The sequence below is a fragment of the Gracilinanus agilis genome, chromosome 4 (genome assembly GCF_016433145.1).
Source record: "Gracilinanus agilis isolate LMUSP501 chromosome 4, AgileGrace, whole genome shotgun sequence".
NCBI classification, from domain to species: Eukaryota; Metazoa; Chordata; class Mammalia; order Didelphimorphia; family Didelphidae; genus Gracilinanus; species Gracilinanus agilis.
Genome location: NC_058133.1, coordinates 296,863,200 through 296,887,489, shown reverse-complemented (window position 1 = coordinate 296,887,489; position 24,290 = coordinate 296,863,200). Strand labels below are relative to the sequence as shown.

The window sequence follows — 24,290 nt, the reverse complement described above, 5'->3', positions numbered from 1 at the left end:
GATCTGTTCATTGTGGGAGCTGAACCAGGTGACTTCTGAGGTCTTTCGCAGCTCTCACTCTGATTCTATGAGCTCATCTGTTTTTTAATAACATGCCGCTCTTTTCAAAATCCAGGCTCTGATGACTTCTAGAGTCTTTCTGCCAAACTTAGCAAACTCAACCTGTCAGGTATCTTCAATCTCAATAAATCTTAAAAAGAGAAATAGGCTTAATAAGTGAGTGCTAGGATACTTCTGTGATGTTTCATTTTATGAAATGTTGGAAGTCTTGGATATGGTATTGAAGTACCAATTCAGTTTGATGCCAATTTGGGTATCACAAGGAACTGCAGAACAGGTAGTTTGTCACAAGTCAGCTTAAAACAGTGTATTTTACAGAAACCCATCAGTGGCTGGTTAGAAAAGTAGGCAATTAAAGTAACTAGGGAGTATGAATGTGTTTGATGTGCCATTGTAAGTTAAATTATTGTTTGCACCAATCTTACTGTCAAGTAGAGGAAAGCTGCTTACACAGCAGATCTAATCAGAAAGTATCATATTCTATTCTCTTCTTTGAACACATGGCATTGAATGAATATGCTTTTATATTTCTATTGTACCTTTAAAAAAGATTAGAGTCTTTTGACAGCTAGTGCTCTATTTTCAAAACTGTAACTTCTATTAGCATTCCAGAAATGAGATATATAAAAATATTCAATGGCAGTCTGTATCTTCTTGATGGCCCTACCTCATTTCCTGAAGAATTTGTAAAATATCAATCTTATAAAGATGTAAATTGAGATAAATTAAAGTATTTATTTCTAAGCACAGGGTTATTTAATACCTTATACATTCTCTCTTCTCTGTTTTCTTTTTCCTTCTCTCAAAGTCCTTAAAGTGTTGTTAATCATTGAAAAGTAGGAATAATTCTGTTAGTGATGTCTAAATAGATATAGAAGTGGACCTGTAATATTTATTGTATGCATTTTTCTAATTTTTAATTATAGTTTTTAATTATTCTTTCTTTATGCATAACTCTTAACCTTTCATTTCAGCCTTTCCAAGACTTCTTATCCTTTTACCCCTCTGAGTCCTTCCTTATTCCTTGGTAAATCAATTCAACTCTAAACTTCTATTTTTGCCTCTTCATCTAATCATAGTGTACTGATTTCCATATCTTGATAACTCTCACCATTCCCCTCTTCAGCAGCTATTCGTATGTTGTTGAATGGGGCTAGAGGAAATCATGAAACCATGCTGAACCAGATGATGATGTCCATAAAATTATTTATACCCCAATTATGTCCTGAAACCACAACTAAAGTCTCATTGAATTAAGAAATGCTGAAAGAAAATTACTTTCTAATTGATTTTCTGGGGCAGCTAAGTGGATCAGTGAATAGAGTGTTGGGTCTGAAGTTAGGAAGACTCTTGTTCCTGAGTTCAAATCCAGCCTTAGCCATTTACTTTCTGTGTGACCAAGGGCGAGTCACATAACCTTGTTTCTCTCAGTTCTTTATCTGTAAATGAGCTGGAGAAGGAGTCAACCACTCCAGAATCTTTGCCAAGAAAACCTCAGACGGGCTCATGAAGAGTCAGACAGACTTAAAGTGATTAAACAAGATGAACAATTGTTTATCTATCCCACCAGCCACAGTGGCTAGTCCAGATTTTTTTTTAACTTTTCTCAAGCCTTTGATGACATCCCTCTCCCCTCCTCTGAGACCTCTGATTCATACTTCATTAAAAATGTTGAAACTATTTGTCATAATCTTCCCCTTTTCTCCACTTCCTCATTTCACATCACTTTATTCCCCAACTCTTTTCCTCATCATTCTTGTCTTACATGAAGAGGCAACCCTCCTTGCTGACCACATCAAACATCTTTAACTACAAGTTTGATCACTTTACCTTATGCATTCTCTAGCTGATTGCCCCAATTCTCATCTCTGCTTTCTGTAATCTTCAATATTTCCCTAACTTCATTTTCCCAGCTTACAAATAAGCAGGTCATCCCAATTCTTTAAAAAATACCTTTCAAGGGGCAGCTGGGTAGCTCAGTGGAGTGAGAGTCAGGCCTAGAGACAGGAGGTCCTAGGTTCAAACCCGGCCTCAGCCACTTCCCAGCTGTGTGACCCTGGGCAAGTCACTTGACCCCCATTGCCCACCCTTACCAATCTTCCACCTATGAGACAATACACAGAAGTACAAGGGTTTAAAAAAAATACCTTTCAGTCAACCATCCTCTGTTGCTATTAACTTCTATTCTTTCCTTCTCAGCTTATTTTTTTGAGAAAATCATCTATATTAGCTGGCACTACATGCTCATTTCTCACTTTCAAACATTTGTAATCCAGTATGTTAGCTCAGTATTTAAATAAAACTGCTCTCCAAAATTAGCAATGATTTCTCAATTTTTGAATTCACTGCCCTTTTCTCAATCTTTATCTTTTATTGAAACCCTTATTTTCTCTCCTCTCCTGGACTTCATGATATGATTTTCTCCTGGATCTCCTCCCATCTAGCCACTCTTCTATCTCTATTTTATGGACCCAGGTGATGCTAATTTAGAATGTTTGCCAGAATTTTGTCTTGAGTTAACTTCTCTTTTTCCTCTATGCAATCTTGCTTGGTAACCTTATCAATAATGAGTGACATTTTTATCAGAGACAATTTGAAAGAGTTTTGCAAATTATCTTTTTTAATTTAGCTATTGCAAAAGTTATAAGGTGAAGGGATGAATAATTAATGGTGCAGCTGGTGGCTTAATGCACAGAACATTGGTCTTGAAGGTAGGAACATCCAAGTTCAAATCTTCCTCAGATACTTAATGTGACCTTAGAGAAGTCACTTTATCTCCCCAAAATGAGTTTCCTCATCAGTAAAATTGGGCTAATAACAGTAATACTTCACATGGTGGTTGAGATGATATAAGTAAATAGTTTTGCAAACTTTAAAGAACTATATAAATATAAACTCTTATAATTGTTAGTATTCATAATGGTGACGTGCTAGGTGCTGAGCATTCAAATATAAACATGAATCAGTGTCTATCTGCAAAGACATTTTATTTTAATGGGAAAGAAAATAAGTACATAAGTATAAACACGATAAATTTAAAGATAATGGATACAAACTAATTTAAAATAATGTAGTTTGGGAAAGAGGGAACTAAACTTCATCTTGAAGGTTGTGGTTTAAGCTGCAATTTGAAGGAAGATAGGGATTCTGTGAGGAACAGGTGAGGATAAAGTGCATTCTAGACATGAAAGATGGGCAATGCAAAGACAAAGAGATGCTCAATATATTGAACCCTCTCTCCTAAGCTCCAGATGTCTATTTCCAAATGATGTCAGATATCTATCTCTTCCTGTATTTCCCACTACTGTATCTTTCAGTTCAATATAGCAAACTCTAATTCATTACCTTTTCCCCAAAACCTATTTTCCTCTTAATTTCAATATTCCATCTGGCTGATTTGAGAGTGCTACCACCACTCTCAAATCAGCCAGATGGAAGACACAGATGTCATCTTTGACTTCCTTCCTTGTTTCTTCACATCTAATGAGTTGTCAAGTCCTGCTGATTGAACTTCCACAGTATAATTCAAGTATTTCTCCTTCTTTATATATTTTCTGCTACCCTCTAGCTCAGACCCTGTTACTTCTCACTTAAACTGATGCAACTGCCTTCTGACCAGTCTTTATTACTATATTTCCTTAATTCTCCCTACAAGCTTATGCAAGATTGATCTTTTTAATGTGCAAATCTGATCATGCCAACCCACTTCTATAAAATGTCAATAAATCCTCAATTCCTATGAAATTAAATTCAGCTTCTTTAGTCTTGCATTCAGTCCTCCTTGTTATGATAGCAATCTAGAGGGTTTTTTCTGCTTTATCTCAAACTACCATCTCGAAAGGATTCAAGATCCTAGACAATCTGTACTATTTACCATTCCATATACAGTTCCTACACATTCTCATCAATTTTGGCATGCCTTCTTTCTTGCTTTATTTTTTGAGCCCTAACCTTGCAATGCCTCTCTCATCATTACCTGTTGAGATCCAACTGATTCTTCAAGACCCACTCCAAAGCAATCCAATCCTCTGTTTGAGTGATCCCATTCTCCAATTTCATAAACATGTTATTATTTTGTTTGTGGGAGGGGCAAGAGTTATTTAAAAATTATTGCATACTTTTTTCATTCCCCCTTGCTATAAATAACCTTACATAGATCATGTATGATTTTTAAAATATTTATCTTAGCATTATGTTTCACATTAATATGTGCTTCCCAGATATTTCATGAATAGCCATGACTTCTGCCCTCTCTTCACTTTAAGACATCTTTTTCCCTTTCCTCAAATATCAAGGATATTGTCATCTTGAAGAAAATTATATAAAATATCAGAATTAAAATATCCTTTGTGTAATCTCTTGAGAATCTTCTAATTAGTAATCACCTAAATTGGGAGTCAGGACACTTGCCATTACCTCACTGTATGACTGAGCAAGTCACTTCTCTCCTCTGAACCTCAATCAAGACTGGAATAAATCAATCAAGATTGGAATAAATCATCTTTTAAGGTTCCTTCTAGTTCTAAATATTTATGATTATGTGTGTATGTGTGTATATATATCTATATGCATATATATGTATATTTATATGTGTGTGTATCGTGTGTGTATTTAAAAACTGATGCTATCAATGCCCATGGGTTGAAAGTCTCTAAAAGAATAAAATACAGATATACAGCTAAGAGGTAATCATATTAATCTTTTAAAAATAATAATGAAGCTTACAGGAATATTGCTAACTAAATGATGCCCTTTGAATAGCAGCCCTGACATCAAAGATAATTGGAAAATATAGGATTAATCTTTTTTTTCTTAAACCCTTACCTTCCATCTTGGAGTCAATACTTTGTATTGGCTCCAAGGCAGAAGAGTGTTAAAGGTAGGCAATGAGGGTCAAGTGACTTGCCCAGGGTCATACAACTGGGAAGTGTCTGAGGCCAGATTTGAACCTAGGACCTCCCATTTGTAGGCCTGGCTCTCAATCCACTGAGCTACCTAGTTGCCACCAGGATTAATCTTTTTTAGCCTTCATTTTTTCTTTATTTCTCAAAAAGTGTTTATTCCAAGGGAAAATATCATTTCTAGTCAAAAAAAAACAAATATATCATATTTTTCTAAATCTCTGGTGGCTCCTTGATGCTTTTTTTATTTGTTTTCATATTCAAATTATTTTTTTAAAAAAGACAAGTGTCACTAATAGCATTTTCAGTTCATTGTATGAATAAGGCAAGAGAAATGACTCATGAAGAAAAATACTCTCTAGAGTTCTGAGCTTCTCATATATTGAGTGTAAAGAAAAAGGGACTACACTTGAAAACACAAAGGAAGAAAAATCAAGGGTAATTTTTGCAATAGGAAAGATAAAGACATGGGGAAAAGCATTTCAAAAGACAACTCTATTGTTGCTATCAAAATTGACATCTTTTGCTGTATAAATCTTTTTTAGCAAAAGACCATCTTGAACCAAGAAAGAAAATAGGCTTCTTAAAGAAAAAATAATGAACATTTGGGCCAGTATTGTTATTCCTCTTTTATCTAGAAAGCTACAAGCAAACCTATAAGTGTATGAAATGCAAAATGAACTTGAACTTTGTGTACCTGAAATGACATATTCCTATTTTGGGGAGCAGTAAATCAATAGAAATAGAGCTAGGTGTTAGAGTAGAAAAATGTCATCTATCCTTCTCTGAGAACAGAGTGAATACTTGGTTTCGGGCTCCAAAAGATTTCAAATCCCAATTACTTATGATTGGTACTCAGTGGACCAAAATTATTCCTCTGTAAAACAGAGGAAGAAAGTGTCACACTAAATATTGTGCTAAAGTAGAATACCCAAACTATTCTTCAAGACATGAAAGATACATTTCTTTTTTTTCTTTAAAAAAATAGGATACTAAAGAAAAATCAGAATTGAAGCTGAAGCTTTCAATAGGACCTTTCATCTATAATATTAGGATAAATTGCCTTCCTTATCACTTAAAAACATATTTCTTCTTAGCCCTCCTTGAAAGCCATATAAATCAGCCCTGTTAGGGGGAAAGAACATTTTGGGGCAAAAGATGCTGAATGACTGCAAATATCTTCATTATAGAGACACAGTTTAAATTTTAAAAACACACAAAAGAAATAATTTTGTATAACTTTTATATCCCAAGTCTAAAAAGAAAAATGGGAAAATAAAAATTATTTTAAATATAAAAAATGTTATCATTTTAATACAATGGCTATATCACTTTTATAAAAAAAGTAGTCATTCTGTAGACAACACAATATTTTAAAAGCATTCTATGAATTTACATAAATACTATGATCTTGATTTTATTTCTTCATTACTATGTGATAAACAATTTGACAATCTGTGTCAGTGGAAGGAGTTTCTTCTCTGGGTACTCCCTCAAAATAAAAAAAATTATATATAATGAAGATCATAAATTATTTAGAACTTTAGGTAAATGATGTCTAAGAATTAAATATTTACATCCAATTATCACATCTTTGCTGCTATACTGAAAGTTCTATTCTCATTCATTTTCTTTTAAAAATCAGCAACAAGAACAGCTGGGAAGAATCTTGAAATGTTGGCAATAGTTTCTAAAATTTTTTGTGAGTAGGTATAAGTCTGTCACTTCACTCAGATGGCAAGGACATCCTGATGGCATAAGCCTTTTAGGATTTGTTTCCGTATAAACTTGAAATAGCATTCAGAAGCAGCAGTTGCAGCAACAAGGTCATACAGATCTGATTGAGCTCAAAAACCTATTCTCTGAAAAATATCTCACTTTAAAAGACTTTACTATTAGGTAACTATCATTAGAGAATCATTAAGATATAGAATCATCCTTACATTTATTGCCAACCTTTTGATTCTGAATCTGAGAGATCAGGACTTTTGTTCAGAAACTTGCTCCTATTAAAAAATAGGACATCAGCACCTCCTTTGTCTGATTCTTTGGGATGAGTTTGAAAGAGAAAGCCTTAGAGATTCCTATAACCTGCTGACTTAAATATCTTTAGCTTTGTGTCCTGTTTCAAAACAGTAAAGTTTCCCAACTTGAGAACCTTACCAAAAGCAGTAATGCATTTGAAAGGGTTATGTAGTAAATTAGCATGGGGTATAAAGCTCTAAATTGACACTTTATTTAGTCTTACATACATCTTTCTATATGGATTTAACGTGTTACTGTTTGGTTTGTTAAATTGGATGGCACATATATGGGTTTAAGTACTCTTATAAAAGTATCTATTAAAAGTTAAGTTGGTTCAAAACCACGTCCAGTTTAAAAAAAAATCTTAATGAAAAGGAATGTGAAGGGAGAGGAGGGCCAAGAACTTTAAAATATATCATCTAAGAATAGTAAAGTATAAAATTCAAATGACTGGATAATAGAATTGAAATTTCCTATAAAATGTGTTGTACTCAAGCCCTCCCCACCTCTACTCAGTCCCCTTGCCTAAAAAATGGCAAGCATTGTTTCTATTTTACTTTCTTTTTTCTAGGAATTCATGATATTTCAAGTTTCTTCTCAGTTATACCCCAACATGTTTAATACCTACTGACTCGCTGTGCATAGTTGAAAATTATAACTACTTGAAGACTCAAATCACATAAAATCATTTTGATTGCCAGGGAGTCTGTTTTAAATGGGTTTAGGGATTAGTAAAAATTTCTAAGGAAAGTCTGAAAAATTCATTCCAGTAAAAGACAAGCAATTTAAGATACGTTGATAGAAAATATGAGTCCTCTATATATCCCTCAGTGAATCCATTTTAAAACATGATTGTCTTTTAGGAGATATTCTATCCCAGTTGACATTCTTTATGGCTGCTGTTAGAAAGGATTACTGGCCAGCACACCCCTGTAGGTAAACAATGATAGAAGCTTTGTTTGTAGCCCAGGATATAACAAAGAAGCAGAGAAGACAGTCCTCTGTTGTCCAGAACCAAAATTAATGACGCCCATTGTTACTTGGAAAGGCAAAGATACAGATTATTAAATAACAAATGAAGATCCTTGACAAGTCTGACTCTTTTTACTAGCCTCCTTTAAAACCCAATCTAAAGATAACAGTAATAGCTAGCAATTACATGTCTCTTTAAGTTTTGCAAAGCACTTTACAAGTAATATCTCATTCGATCTTCACAATAACCCTGGAATGTAAATACTAAAACAACATATCAAGTTATACTTTCTTCATCCTCCAACACAATCAGCCCAAGTTTAGGAAGATGGAATAGGGCAAATTAGAAGACAAAGGAAATTAGTATGGATTAGTTTTAGTCACCTTCAAAAAAGTAGGCTGAAGATGAAATAGGCAGGAAAGTCAGGGTAAGATTGTTCAACTTCACAGTCCTGCTGACCACCATGCTCACCCATCATGATTGCCTATAAATATTTGTTGAATTAAATTAATTTCAGTAAAAGACATTGAAAATTGAAACTAGCTTCAATTTTCCATTAAACAAGTCTCACCTCTTTCAATTTTTTTTTAAATCAACACATACTTATGAACTTCCAACTAGGTACAAGGCACATAGGAAATGTTCAGGAGATGTGTTATGCATAAAGTATTAAAAAAAATCCTCTGCCCTCATGGATCTTACATTCCTTTCTGCCAAAGTACCCAATTTTTAAATTAGTGGTAGGGGAGGAAAATTGATATACTGGTGAATACTTAATCAGCTGTCTGAAAAAAATAATGTATGCAAGGCCCCTTTCAGAGTTTAATTACATTATTTAGATTTTATCCATCATTACCTTTAGTCTAGAGTCCAGTGGTTCCCAAACTTTTTTGGCCTACCGCCCCCTTTCCAGAAAAAAAAAATATTACTTAGCCCCCGGAAATTATTTTTTTATTTTAATAACAATTAATAGGAAAGATAAATGTACCTGTGGCCATCACCACTTCCCTGGATTACTGCAGCACCCACCAGGGAGTGGTGGTGCCCACTTTGGGAATCACTGTGCTAGACACTCAATAAAATAAGAAAACAATCCCTGATATTTAATGCATATCAATTTCTGAGATATTAATGCTCTCAGAAAATTTAACAATTGGTTCGAACAAGTCAGGTTATCACATCACTTGGGAGAGAGTCGAATTTTGGTCTCTTGGATACCTGTAGTATGTATATCTAAGGCAATATCGTATAATGGTTATAGTACTAGAGTTGTAGTTAAAAAGTTGTTCTGTTCAGTTTTTTCAGTCATGTCACTTAACTCACCCTTTGTGATCATCTGAATAATCACATGGCCTAAATGAAGGATTTTAGAATTTAATAATTAATAAAACACTGAATGTCTTGCCATTATATTGAAGAGATCTCCAGCATGCTCTACGTCAAATTTGTACCTTATCCCAGTCTGCAGTGAATATTGTTCAGTCGTTATAGTCACGCCCAACTCTTTATGGCTCCAATTGGAGTTTCTTGGCAAAGATTTGGAGTGATTTGCCACTTCTATCTCTGATTCATTTTACAATTGAGGAAACTGAGGGAAACAAGATTAAGCTGACTTGCCCAGTGAGTTTCTGAGGCCAGACTTGAAAAGAAGAAAAGTCTTTTTGCCTTTATGCCTGGCACTCTATTCACTATACCACCTAGTTACCTAGCTGACCTGGTGGATATGGAAAGTTAAAATCCAATTCAATTTAACAAACATTGATTAAATTCATGCAGTATACAAAGTTTTATACTAGCTATTTTAGACATTTATGTATATATACAAATTTGCTCCATGTCTGTAATGTAATCATTGGTCTGGGAAGTTTCTGGTGATGAAACTTTTTTCACTAATGCACACTAGCAACTGATCTGCAATTCAAAGGTTAGGGATTTGGCTGAGGGCCCTAAAGGGGTTGATTTTTCTCAGTCTCAAACTCATAGTTATCTGAATAGGTTTAGGAAATATAAAAGGGTAGAAAATTGTTATCAGCTAGAGGAATTCTAAGAGCATAAAGACAGTATAGTTATGAGTAATAAGGAGGTTAAGGGTATGATCATCTCTATGGTCATAATAACTTATTTTGTAAATCTAACCAAAAACAAATCGAGAACAACAAAAGAACAGGGAGCTAGTAGACCTAGGTTTCAATCTCCATTTAAAGGGGAAGTGAATACAAAGTGGAAGCACTAAGAGTTTGCCCTATATGGATAATAAGTTCTGTTTGAATAATGAAATTTTTCTGTTGGGTTATGATTTTATAAATTATTTTCTCATGGAATTCCGTCCTGGCTACAATTTGAATGTTGAGAGAAGTATGTATGTTTTGAATCTTGGGTCTGCTTTGCCTTTTAAAAATTATCATGATTCAAGAAACCAATAATGAAAATAACTCTCCTACAAATTCAGTACATAAAAAAGATGTGACATGTATGAAAAGGAAAGAAATGAAAACAGACTTAGCAATTATTGTTTTGAAAGAAAGAAGTAGGCACCAGAAACAAAGACATTTTACATTCTTATTCATTCTATTGTTAAAAATGATTAACTGAAAATAAAGCAAACATATGCTTAAGCATCAGCCTCACTTCATAAGGAAAATAAAATCTCAGATTCTAATCTGACCCACTAATTTTCTTCAATATTCAACTAAAGGGCAATGTATGCAAATTGCTTGTGTGCTTAACATTGACAGTTTAGGGAAAGGGGGAAGAAAGTTATTGCTTGGTTGAAGTCCCCAAATTGCTAGTAGTCCAATCTGAAAGTATCTTTCCTAGTTCTTAATTCTGATTTTCTATTGCCAAAGAGAAAATGAATCCACCTGATTTCAGTTTTTATATATAATTTTGCTAAACATAGCTGAACAACCATGTAAAAATACAGTGCAAAGTAAGACCATTTTTCCATTGTTAATTTCTCACTAAGTTCTGTCAGAATCGTATATTGGAATGAAATCTGTATTATCAATAGCATTATGTTAAGATTTTTATGTGTTTAGTTTAAGAACGTATTTTTTTCTTTATTATCAGCTACCAAACAATGTTAAATAAAATCAGATCCTTCAAGTAAACTTTAAATACCTTGAATTCTGGGATGGTTTCTTTTCTCTTTTGTATTTCTGGTGTCCACAGTGTCTGGCACACATTAAGCACTACACAATTTTTAAATTAAATTAAACTAAACCTCAATTTATCTTATGGTTATTGAGAAACTTCTGAGGCTAAAAGAACTTTGATAGTTTACAATAAAATACAAAAATATTTATTAAGCACCTTCTATTTTCCAGACACTCTACTAAGTGCTGGAGGCATAAATAAGAAAAAGAAAAAGCAGCCCTTAGCCTCAATGAGTGCACAATCTTACAAGAGAAGACAATGCACAAAAAGAAGCTAAGGATAGGGGTGGTACACCAGAGATACCAGGCTTTGGGGCAAATTTTTCTGTACAGTTCAAACTAGACAGAGTTGTTGAAAGAAAGTGCAGTTACCTGGAAAGTTTGAATTTCATATTTTTATAAAAGAAAGTTTTGGAAGGGAGAGAACATTGAGGGAATTGAGAAGATATTAGGTATCCAAAATTGAGTCAATCAGTGTGATTGATTAGTGATCAGCTTATCCTAGGTGGAGCATGATTTTTGTGGAGTCCAAACCCATAAGAACTGCCGAAGGAAAGGCTTTCTATTTAAGTGAGACCAGAATTCATTCTATTATTCCCATACCAAAAGCCAACAAAACTATCAATAATGTACATAGCAGCAATTTGGGAAACAGAGTTAAACTTTAATTTTCAATATGCAGCTGTAATCTCCATGATATGAGTACTATTCAATCCATTCAGTCGCACACTAGTCAATTCTTGTCAAAGTCTTCCCATAAATCCAATAGAAGGGTTCTGCCCAGAGTTTTAACAGCTTTGTCAGACTCACTTGGAATATATCACAATATTCAGACAAAGGAGTTATATGCTATTTTACATATGGCTATGGTTTGGAATACACTTCATGGTATTTTTCTTGTCAGTTATTCAGAATACCTAAAAACATTTTATAGAATTGTAGGATGCTAGTTTGCTGGTGCATATTTAACTTACTGCATCCTCCCTCCCCACCATTACATTGTGTTTGACTATTTACTTTAGTATAAACTGAGAATATAAATGTAGGCATGTATATTTGTGCATATGTATGTATGAATGAAGGTATGTATATATAGGGGTGTGTCTGTGTATATTTCTACTTGTTATCACAAGTAAAAGACCATATGTAGCCTATTTAGTTACAAAATCTTGAATTTGCCTGGGTGCTATTCTCTATTGACTTTTATACTGAGGCTGTTCCAAACTCTCCTCTCCTAAAATCTCCCACAAAACCCTTTCCTCCAATCTCTCCACTGAGTAGGACATTATTTCTAATTTTGCCAAGAAGGTATTTTTCTTCTTACCAGAGACAACTTGTAGTACACAAGAGAAACCAAAGTTCAAATCCAGCCAAAGATACTTAATAGCTGTGTGACTCTAGGCACATCACATAATGGCTGCTTTATTTCTTTAGCTGTAAAATGCACCTGCCTCCCAGGGTTGTTGTAAAGATAAAAGTAAAATCATTTATAAAAGCATTCAGTAAGCTTGGCACATAGTAGGTGATATTTAAATGTTTATACCTAGTCCCTCCTTTCTCTCCAGAAATCAAAATACTTTTGCTGGGTGTTCCTTCTTCTCCCTTTCTCTGCATCAGAAAACCTTTTGTCATCACCATCTACTCCATTCTTCTTTCCCTCAGTCTCTTACAATGAAGTGGTCCTTCTCCTAATCAAGGCCAACACCCTACATATACCTTAATACCCTTCCCTTCCCTTCTCATATCAGCAAATTATTTCAATCAATCATTCCCTATCCTTAAATTTCTCTTTCTCTACTGGTTCCTTTCCTGATAACTTCAAAAATATCCATACACTGATCTATTAAAAATCTTCACTAGATTCGTTATCCCTTCAAGCTATTTTTCTGTATCTCGCCTGTTCTTTATTCAGTTAAAATCTTAGGGGAAAAGCTGGCCATATTTGTAGTCTACACTTTATTCTCCTCCCACATAACTTCTCAGTTTTTTAAAATATGACTTCCAGGCTTATTGCTTAACTAAAACTGTTATTGTTGATGCTACAACAGTCTTTTAATTACCAAACTTCACGACTTTTTTCTCAATTCTAATTCTCTTTGATTTCTCTGCTGGATTTAACATATTTAACTGTCCTCTCTTCCTTAATTCTTGCTCTCTTCATAAGGTTTTTTTTATATGATTCTCTTCTGTTTCTACTGCTAGTAGTCTAACCCTTTTTTCTAAGTCTCCTTTGTTGGCTCATCATCTATATCTTACCCTCAATTGAAGGTATAATCTAAACTCTTTGCCAGGATATCTTTTGTTTTCTTTCTATCTTCTTTTACTAAATGACTTGGACAATTCATTTTGTTTCATCTCTATTCAAGTAACATCTATATCTCTATATCTACCACCATTCTCTTCCTAAAACTACTGTTTTGGGTTTTTTTCTCAACATCCTACTGGACTTGTCAAATTAGATGCCTAATAGCACCTCAAAAGCAACCATTCTAAAACTAGTCATAATGTGTTGTTAAATCATTTTTAGTTGTACCCAAATATTCATTATCTTATGTGCAGGTTTTTCAGCAAAGATACTGGAGTGGTTTGTCATTCACTTCTTTATATCTTTTTACAAATGAGAAAACTGAGGCAAACAGTGTTAACTTACTTGACCAGGGTCACACAGCTCACAAGTATCTAAGGCTAGGTTAAAACCCACAAAGATGAGTTTTCCTGACTCTAGTCTTGGCACTCTTTCCATTTTGCCATGTAGCTACCCAGAAATCATTATACTTCTCCCCAAATCGACCTGTCTTCTGAACTTTCCTATTTTTGTTAATAGTATGACTATCCTCCCACTCTCCCAGTTTTTTGCTTTGACAATGACCTCTGTTTCACATGCCCTAGCCCCATTTATTAAAGCAGTTCTCAAATCCTGACATTTTTTTATTTCTACATCTGTCATCTTTATCCCATTCTTACTCCTTAGACAGCAACCACTTTGATTCAGGTCTTGTCCATAGCTCTTTAATTTGTATCCCTTCTTTATCTCTTCTCACCCAATATATCCATCATATACCTATCAAATTAATTTTCCTTACACATATGTCTAAACATATTATTTCCCTACTCAATAAATTCCTGTGGCTTTCTATTGCTTATAAGTTAAAATCTTAATTCATTTGTTTGGCTTTTAAAACTCTTCAATACTTGGCCCTTCCCATACTCAGTGATCTAACCAAAGTGGCCTTCTCTGTTATGCACATAAAACATTCTATTTTGAATCTACATGATTGAAATCAAAATCTACTAAACACTTAGTATGGGCCAAACATTGTGTTATACCTTAGGAAATCAAAAGTAAGCTGGCAAGACAGTCCCTGTCCTTAAGTAGAATAACTTCAAGTAAGGAGATTTAACTTTTATAGAGGAATTGAGTGGTGGACCAGGAGATATGTATGGTCAAATTAATGGTATGAACAAGACTTGAAAGTAGTTAGGTGGTGCATTTAGGTTGGAGATAGAAATGATGAACTCTCACCAGTCAGAGGTCCAGGGTCTCAAGAGCTATAGTGCAGGAGTAAATGATAAATATTGTAGGAGATGTGGAAAAATTGAGACACTAATACACTGTTGGTGGATCTGTGAACTGATATAACCATTCTGAAAAGCAATTTGGAACCATTCCCAAAGAGCTATAAAACTGTGCATGCCTCTTGGCTTAGCAAAACCTCTACTTGGTCAGTATCCCAAAAAGATCAAAGATGGGGGAAAGGCCCTACTTGTACAAAATTATTTATAGCAGTTCTTTTTAGTGGTGGCAAAGAAATGGAAAATGAAGAGCTATCCATCAATTGGCTGAATGACTGATCAATTTGTATTATATGATTGTCACAGAATATTATTGTGTCACAAGAAATGATGAACAGGATGATCACTAAAAAATTGGAAAGACCAGGAGAATTTTGCACATGGTTATAGTAATAAAGTACAATAATCAACTGTGAATGGCTTTACTATTATCCCAATGGAAGGATCCAAGACAACTCCAAGGGATTCATGATAAAAAAAAGCTGTTCATTGCCAAAGAAGAAGAAACTAAATCTGAATCCATATTGAAGTATAGTATTCTTTACTTTATTCCTTCATGAATTTTTCTTTAGCATAAATGATGTGTCATCTTTGACAACATGACAAACAAATAAGTATTTCATGAAAGCGCATATATAACTTGTATAATGTTATTTGATGTCTCAGTAATGGAGTGGGAAGGGAGGGAGAAAGAAAACCTGCAGCACAAAATGTCAGAAAAAATATTGAAAATTGTACCAGTTATATAATCTTGGGGAAAAAAATAAATAACACTTCTAATTATGATAATTAATACAAGTATAGAAATAAATCACAACCATCTGAGATCATAAGATGCAATCTTACCAAGGAAAAGAACAGGAGGAAGAAAAAATAGAGGAAAAAGAAATATTGTGGTATATTATCATCTGTGATCCTTAAGGTTTCTTCTTTTTTATTCAACTATTTGTAGTTCATCTTCAGATAATCACTAACCTTTAAACTTTATGCAATAGTATTCTTATTGTTCATTTAATATGGAAAATATAGTATTTTAGTCTTATACCTTTCTTTTGAGAAGTGGTGATTGATTCACATTAATTTAGAGGAAAAAGGGAAAAGCCATTCATTCCGAGTTCCCTTCCATTTTGTCTCCTACTTTGAGCACATCTATTATAACACTATTGCTTTTTTATGGTTCATGAAATTCTGGGTTGCCACCAGGAGTTCTGCTCAGTTGATTTTTAATAATTGCTAATAAAATAAAGCACAGGTGTAGAAGCAAAATTCCATAATCCTCCACGTACTCGAATATTTAGGCTAATAATGTTGTCCCGTTCATACAAAGGTGGCTCTTCCATTTCATCATCTGCAGGCCAAGTGCTGTAATATTTTTTATCTTCCCAGCCACACTGAGGGTTCAGTACTAATCCAACTGTAAGCACCACCTTTGGGACACAGTTGAAAAGCATCTGACTAGGTAAGGTTAGTTTCCATAGAAAGGGACCTTTGGGGGGAGCTGGGTTGCTCAGTAGTTGAGATTCAGGCCTAGAGACAGGAGGTCCTAGGTTCAAAGCTGGCCTCAAACACTTCCCAGCTGTGTGACCCTGGGCAAGTCACTTGATCCCCATTGCCCACCCTTACCACTCTTTCACCTATAAGTCAATACACAGAAGTTAAGGGTTTAAAAAAAAAGAGAAAAAAAGAAAGGGACCTTTGAAGTCACATATATTGTCAACTTCCACATTCTGAAATGAAAAGGTTATATTGAACTTTGGATGAATGAATGTATAAAGGATTTATTGAACACTTACTATAGGCCAATGCCTGTACTAACCAAAAGGGACACGAAAACAAATGTGAAGTTTATACCAAAATACAGTGAGATTATACAGATTATATGCAGATTATCAGGAGAATGTCAGTTTGGAAAGTGATGGTGTGTAAGCCATAAACTGACAAAATTTACAGTGGCACTATTGATTTGATTATGGTTCAAGAAACTAGAAATAAAGACATAGGGGAAAGCAGAGGAATTTCAAACATCAGGAAAGTGGCTGGTAAGATTATAGGAGCATAAATTGAAGCATGGCTGGAGTTGGCCTGATGGTGGTTCACATATGAGGCACTTATTGATTAGAACCTGAGAGTTTTAGGGCAAGAGTTGCTGAGTTGAAAATGTTACCTTCATAGTCAGTTTTTGTTCTGTAGGAGTAAAAAAATAGCTTACACTGTGGAAATTGAATTTTTCCATGAACATCTGTTAAATCTATTGGGGAACAGTGGAAAGTGTGTGGAATCTAAAATAAGAGGACTTGAGTTCCATACCTGATACTGCTGCTGGCTACTTGGGTAATCACATAGAACAATCCATCTCGCTAGGATACAATTTTCTCCTCTATAAGAGGACGATGTTAGACAGCATGGTCTTCCAGCCCTAATATGGTCCCTCCCTAAATGAGTATTATTAAAGACTTAGGAAAAAAGTAATTTGCAAACTTTGTTGTTGTTCATCCCTTGCTGTGAGCAATCTCAACATGATGAATTGTTGAAGCTGGGGACAAATAAGCATTCTCAAGCAATTAGGACTTCAGACTCATTGCCTTGGCCTCGAGATTTCTCAAGCATCTTTTCCTTCCCTAACACCCTTGCTCTTTTTTTTTTTTCTTTTCACTTCTTTAGGTTTCAAATTTTAGGCTTTGTACCTCCAAGGACAGAGCTACTTTAGAAACTTGGTCTGAGGTGGGGCAAGAAGTGAAAGAAAAGATTAGGATCTTTGTAAACTGAAAGATAAGGATATGGCAACATGGGCTAGAGGTGGGGCTATGAAAACAGTATACTGAGTTTGGATCTGATGATCTTCAGGTAGGAGGAAGAAAATCAAAGATTCAGGAGATGAGCACATTTCCAGGAAGAAGCCTTGGTTAGGCCAGGGTCTCCAGAGTTAAAAATATGTCTATTACAATTGATCCTTGGGGAAAAAACAGCAACAACAACAATAACAACCAAATGATAAGTCATCATCTAGCCTTTGTTTAAAGACATCTAATAATGAGAAATCTCTTATCTTCTGAGGCAGCCAGTTCTACTTTTTGGAAAGTTCTAACTTATAAGATTTTTTTTCTGACTTCTAGTCCAAATTTTGCATCTTGTAGCTTCCAGCCATTGCTTCTAGTGTCCTCTAAGGAAACAAAGGTATAAACAAGAAAAAAAAAAGTCAAACAAAAACATCATGGCAAATTGAATTTCTCTTCCACTTGACAACCCCCACAGTTTTTTAGTGTGGATTACCTGGGCTATGTTACACAAAAGACTCACACCTAATATGATGAAATAAGACCACAGGCTTCAAAGGGATGGGTACAGTCTCATTCAGGAGGAGAAAAATGGAAAGATTCAAGAGGCAGAACCTAAAAGATCTTATAGTATAAACCCTAGGAGTACCGCATCTCTGATGCCACAAGCAGAGAGTTATCAACTGGTTAGGACCTGGGCCAGTTTCAACATGGAAGGCTTTAGGTACAGGATGTATGGGAGATGCAGAATCCTATAGACTGTGTAAGGCAATAATAATACCCAGAAGGAGTGAAATTCTCCAAAACAGGCAACTCGAGACAAAAATAGGCTTGCTCTCCAAACAAGAGTTATTTCATGCTGTTCGAATGGCTTAAAATTCTAGAAAAATCACAGTTATATTTCAGCCATTTGAGGCATAATTGGATTTTATTAATTAATAGATATTACCCCTGCAACTACTCTGTTTGAATGAGCCACAGGCTCCATATCTTGGAGGAAACCAGCAGGGGGAAGGTCCTACCATTGAGCAACATTGGCCAGGCTTCTCCCCAAAGTGGGGTTTGAGCTGCGGCTTCAAGGAAACCAGGAGGAGGAGGAAGAGGAAATTCATAATATTTGATTCACATAGTTCTACATTTGAGTTACATTCACTTATTACTAGAATATAACAGGTACTATAATCACTGTGGGGGAAAAAAATCTAACCCCAGGTGTCATCATCTATGACCTCATTAACATGGAATTGCAAATTCTTATAAATTAATTTTTGCTGAGCTCTGACTTCCCCCCCTCTTCTTTAGGGATATGATGATGGCTATGGGGGTGAATATGATGACCAGAGCTATGAAGCCTATGACAGCAGCTACGCAACCCAAACACAAAGGTAAGACTTGGATTATGTGAATGATGGATTTCAGAATTCGATGTAATATTAAAATTAATTCCTATGTCTGATATATGGTATGGGCTTCTTTTATAACTTTTATCTAGTCTATTTAATGCATTACATGAGGGGTCCAAGTTGACAATCTTTCCTGCACAAATTAAGAAATACCTAGGCTTTCCTTAAAATCTGGACAGGCATATTAACAAAATTACCTTTTACTTAATGAAATGCCTTATTAATTTTTATGAATAGAGAAATACATTTGACATGAACAATTTAGATTTTCAGGAAAAGAGAATATTTATATTTTCCTACCCTATTAGCTGGCCTGTGTTTCTATGTATTAAAAACAGAGTGAGGGGCAGCTGGGTAGCTCAGTGGATTGAGAGTCAGACCTAGAGACGGGAGGTCCTAGGTTCAAATCTGGTCTCAGATACTTCCCAGCTGTGTGACCCTGGGCAAGTCACTTACCCCTCATTGCCTAGCCCTTACCACTCTTCTGCCTTGGTACTGATTCCAAGACGAAAGGTAAAATTTTAGAAAAAAAAAAAAAACAGAGTGGATAAAAGGTACATACAGTCTATTGCTGACAAAGAAAGGTTCTTGATTCCTAAAAACTATTGAGTTTATCATTCTTTGGATTGATTCAGAACATGTGGCCCTACAATAATGATTTTGTTGTTGTTGCAGCTTGTTTGTTTTGTTTTTTTGGCAGGTGGGAGATTCATTTACATTTTTTCCAAAAAAATCATCAACGCATTTCCATGCACAAAACGGTACGACAGCATAAATATTGTACTACATGGCAATAAATATTTTTCCAAGGAAAAATGAAAACTAAATTTAGAGTGTTTCTTCACAGTAAGACATGAAATAGTAAACAATGAGAACTAATTGATATAAATAGAAAATGAAAATTTCAGTGCTTCTGGTATTAGTTATTCATAAACATTTTATTGGCACTTTAGTATCCTGGGCTGGATTAAGTCAATGGAGATAGGAGTGATGCATCAGATATGTGATTCACATGCTTAATGAGATTGTCTGAGGTGTGGAGAAAAAGAGTCAGGCCTATATAGAAAAATAAATTGTTCCATTACTGAAGGGGAATATAGTACCTGGACCAGTGAGGTCATTAGTATAGGGAACTCCTTCCTAGATGACTCATTTCCTGGGGGCAGCCGGATAGTTCAGTAGATTGAGAGCCAGGCCTAGAGACAGGAGATCCTAGGTTCAAATCTAGCCTCAGACACTTCCCAGCTGTGTGACCCTGGGCAAGTCACTTGACCCCCATTGCCTACCCTTACCACTCTTCTGCCTTGGAGCCAATACACAGTAATGACTCCAAGATGGAAGGTAAGGATTTAAAAAAAATAAAAATAGGTGACTCATTTTCTGCAATCTACATAGGTGGGGCCTTCTCTGCCATTATATATCCTTAGAGAGTGTCCTAGAGCAATCAGAGATTAAATGACTTTTCCAGAACCACACCAGCAGGATGGGTCAGAGGAAGGCCTTAGATTCAAGTCTTCCTGCTTCCAAGGCTGTATTTCTATTCATTATATATTCCCTTCATCTTATCCAGTGAAAAAGTGTCTAGGAAATAGCAGAAGAAATGTTCAGAGGTAGAAAGGAGAAATTAATGACAAGGTTTATTTGGGCAAAATGGATTGAGAAAATAGTGACGGGTGTAAGTTAAACCAAGGTATATTGGTAGCTTTAAAATGGAATGTAACGATTATCAAAATTTTAAATAAAATGGACAACTTGAAGAAGTTTATATATAAAAGATATTATGCTCAAAGTTTATATGTTTTTTTTGTTTTGGGCAAAATTATATTCTTTCTTATACAATTTAAATAAAGTTGACATCATTTAAGTTAACAATAAAGGCTTTTCATCATAGAGAATGAACAGACTAGTGCATGTATGTAATTGCTGTAAGAATTTATAAAATCTGTTCATTCTATTTAAATATCCAGTTTTGCCTCAAACACTAATGGGAAATATATGTATATACACAAATATCTGTGCATGTACATATATTTGGGTGTTTACATATAGAGGCATATAGGTATACATATTTTTAATATAGAACTATTAAAATTGAATTAAAACAATAAAAATGCTCTACAAGAAAGTAAAGTGAGAAGTCTAGAAGAACATGCAAACAATTTAGAGTGCTACTATAGCTTTGGAGTAAGGTCCTGAGGATGGCAAAATTGAGTTTTCTCTTTCCCCAGCCTGTTGTCAGGTGGGAAACCTAATGAGCAATATGTAGTGAAAGGGACAAAGGTGGACTGAGCAGAAAAAGAAGGAAGAAAAACAAGGGACCTTGATAATCCATTCTTGATAATTACTAGTTGGTATAGGACATGGGGTTAGAGAACAAACAGAAACTGTGCTAAAAAAAAAAAAAAGAAGCAAATGCTTTAGAGAAGAATATAGAGATGAAAAGTAACTCTATTTTTATACAGGCAATTTAGGTTGTAAGGGATAATTTCTAGTATCCATGTTCTCTTCATCCCTAGCCATTCATTCATTAATTCACCCATTCAGTGAGGGTTTACTACATGCCAGGAAATCTTGCGATTCAGAAGAAACAGAAAAAAATAGTTGAGATGCCTTTCTTGTTTAAACTTGATACAGCTATTATACCACTTGGGGTAATGTTAGTATTTTCCCTCAGATATTTACCTGCTGAAGGAAAACCAAGGCTAGGAAAGGAGTCAAGAAAGCAAATAGGAAAGTATTCTCTCGATCCCCAAAGTTAATAAAATCTACAACTATTATTTACAAAAGCCCTATGAAACAGAATGCCCGCTTTATCAAAAATATTTGGAAAGTAAAACTACAACACAGTTAATACTAAAACTTGTTTGCTATCATTACTAATACCCAGTTTTTCTCCTTCGTAATGTAACGTGATAATAACCAAAGCTTCAGTATTGTAACTAATTATCTTTCTCTATCTTTAAAAACAGATTTAGTGGCATGAACTTGTAATCATTGAGGTTACTCCTTTAAAAAATACCACATTCTCAGGGGCAGCTGGGTAGCTCAGTGGATTGAGAGTCAGGTCTAGAGGCGGGAGGTCTTAGGTTCAAATCAGGCCTCAGACACTTCCCAGCTGCATGACCCTGGTCAAGTCACTTGACCCCCATTGCCTACCCTTACCACTCTTCCACCTATGAACTGATAAGCAAAAGTTAAGGGTTTAAAAAGAATACAATTTTCTCTTCTCAAGATTCAGTTAGACTCAGCAAGGAGTCCTTAATGTGAATTTTTTTAAAATGTATTTTGATAACTATTTTAATTGGTTATCTTTGAAGTCATCTGCATTTTTATTTTATGCATTTACAAATATACTGAGGGGTCAGAATTGTAGTTTACTTGGGAATTCATTTCCTTGAGGCCATTGACTAAAGCTAGACTTCCATTTTATGTCTGACAGAAGGATATATGACTTCAATAAAGCTAAATACTCAAAATCATTAGTGTGTCAGAAATCTGAATTTGGAGTCAAAGGAACTGGGTTCAAATTCCACTTAGTCTGCCACTTACCATCTATCTATGTGATCTTGTAAAAGTACCTTTATCTCCTCAGAATAGCACTAGACTGACAAAGAGGTCCATCACCACACTAATAATAATAACCATTAAGTCAGAGGAATGTGTGGGGTGAGGAAACTTTCAAAGAATTATGATTTGTACAAAATTATTGTTTAATCTTTTCAGTTGCATCTGACTCTTCCTGACCCCTTTTGGGGTTTTCTTGGCAAGTGGTTTGCCATTTTGTTCTCCAGTTTATTTTACAGATGAGGAACTGAGACAACTAGGGTTGAGTGGCTTGCCCAAGGTCACACAGCAAATAAGTGTTTGAGTTCATGGCTGACCTCAAGAAAATGAATCTTGCTGATTCCAGCCCGGCCTGTTCTGGCCACTTTGCACCATAGCTGCTCCAGATAACTAATTAGGGAGGTATAAAAAGGTTTTTTTCTCACTGCAATGAGAGCTCAGTCTGCAGTCAAATTTGAACTCGGGTCTTCCTAACTCCACTGTCGCACCTAGCTGCCCCCTTTTAGATAAAAATATGAATACAATTCAAGGCAACATAGTAAATAAGTAGGTAAGGATGAATCTTCTTCTAAGTAATGAGGCTTAATTTGGACCTTGCAGGAAGTATTGGTTTTGGAAAGGACAGCAGGGGATCACAGAAGTAATAGGCAATAGCATGAGCAAAAGTCACTGTTTTGTGTTTTTTTTTCTCCCTCTAACTTTCATAGAATATGTGTTTTTTTCTCCTGAAATTTCTAAAGTATGCTACATCCAAAGCCATAAGTACAAGATGTCCATAAAACATCTTTAATTAATGGGATATTTATAATAGGAAATTAGAAAAAAAAAACCAAGATAACTTTCTAGAGAGAGTTTCTTCTCAAGTCAATGCTCAAAGCAGGTGAATATAGATTTGTGTAACTTACAAAGTAGGATTTTCCAGGTCCCCAAATTGAGTAATTATACCCATCCCCAAATAGTGATTGTAAGGGAAGTTCATGAGCTGACATCCCTACAAAAGGTTCACCCGAAGTTCAGAAAGTATAACAACTTTAATTAATTCCCAATTGCCTTGTAAGATATCATTAGCTCTAGAATTTTTCAAACAGATGAAAACAGGTCCTCCGTTAAAAGACTACTCAAGAGGCAGCTCAAATGAATGACATTTTAATGAAACCTAAAGTTGACAATAGCTGCAAGAGATTCTGACATTCATCTTTTTTTGTCTTCAGTGCCATATATGGCTGGGGGGAAGACAAGAAAGGGGGGTTTATTAGAAAAGCTTTCTTTTACAGATTTAGGATTACCATTTCCTTAGCAGTTCGTTTTCTTGAGGAAGTTGACTAAAGCTAGGTTTTCATTTCATTTTGTCTCTGATACAGGGATATGACATCAATAAAGTTAAATATTTAAAATCCTTGGTGTGGTAGAAATAGTCCTAACTTTTGAGTCAGAGGAACTGTGTTAGAATTCTCCACTTTCTATGCTTATGTCCTTGTAGAAGTCCCTTTACCTCTCTGGACTATCAGTTTCCTTTTCTAAAAAATGGTGTCAGATTGGATGACCTCAGGGGACCTTTGCAGCTCTAAATTTATTATCTTATCTTATGGTGTTGAATTCCCTCCAAAGGAAATAATTCGTTAATTGAAAAACAGTCTTCTCTCATCTCAGAATGAAGGTAAATGTGATTTCAGCTAAAAAAAAACACACATAGAAAATCAAATTCAGAATCATACATTATCTATTGTGATTAAAAATATTTTTTAAAATGTGAATCCTTCTATGTTAGGTGACCATTTTTAAAAAAAGAAATAAAGGCAGGAAAGAAGGAAGTTGGAAGGAAGGAAGGAAGGAAGGAAGGAAGGAAGGAAGGAAGGAAGGAA

General features: G+C 34.9%; 1 protein-coding gene across 2 annotated transcripts in view; it reads left to right on the top strand.

The window, feature by feature from the left end:
- Positions 1–24,290, top strand: part of KHDRBS2 (KH RNA binding domain containing, signal transduction associated 2) — a 750,586-nt gene that overhangs the window by 684,937 nt on the left and 41,359 nt on the right. For both annotated transcript variants that reach the window (XM_044673646.1, XM_044673645.1), the window contains one exon: positions 18,764–18,846. In XM_044673646.1, the coding sequence (XP_044529581.1) occupies positions 18,764–18,846 (83 nt within the window). The remainder of the gene's footprint in view (positions 1–18,763; positions 18,847–24,290) is intronic.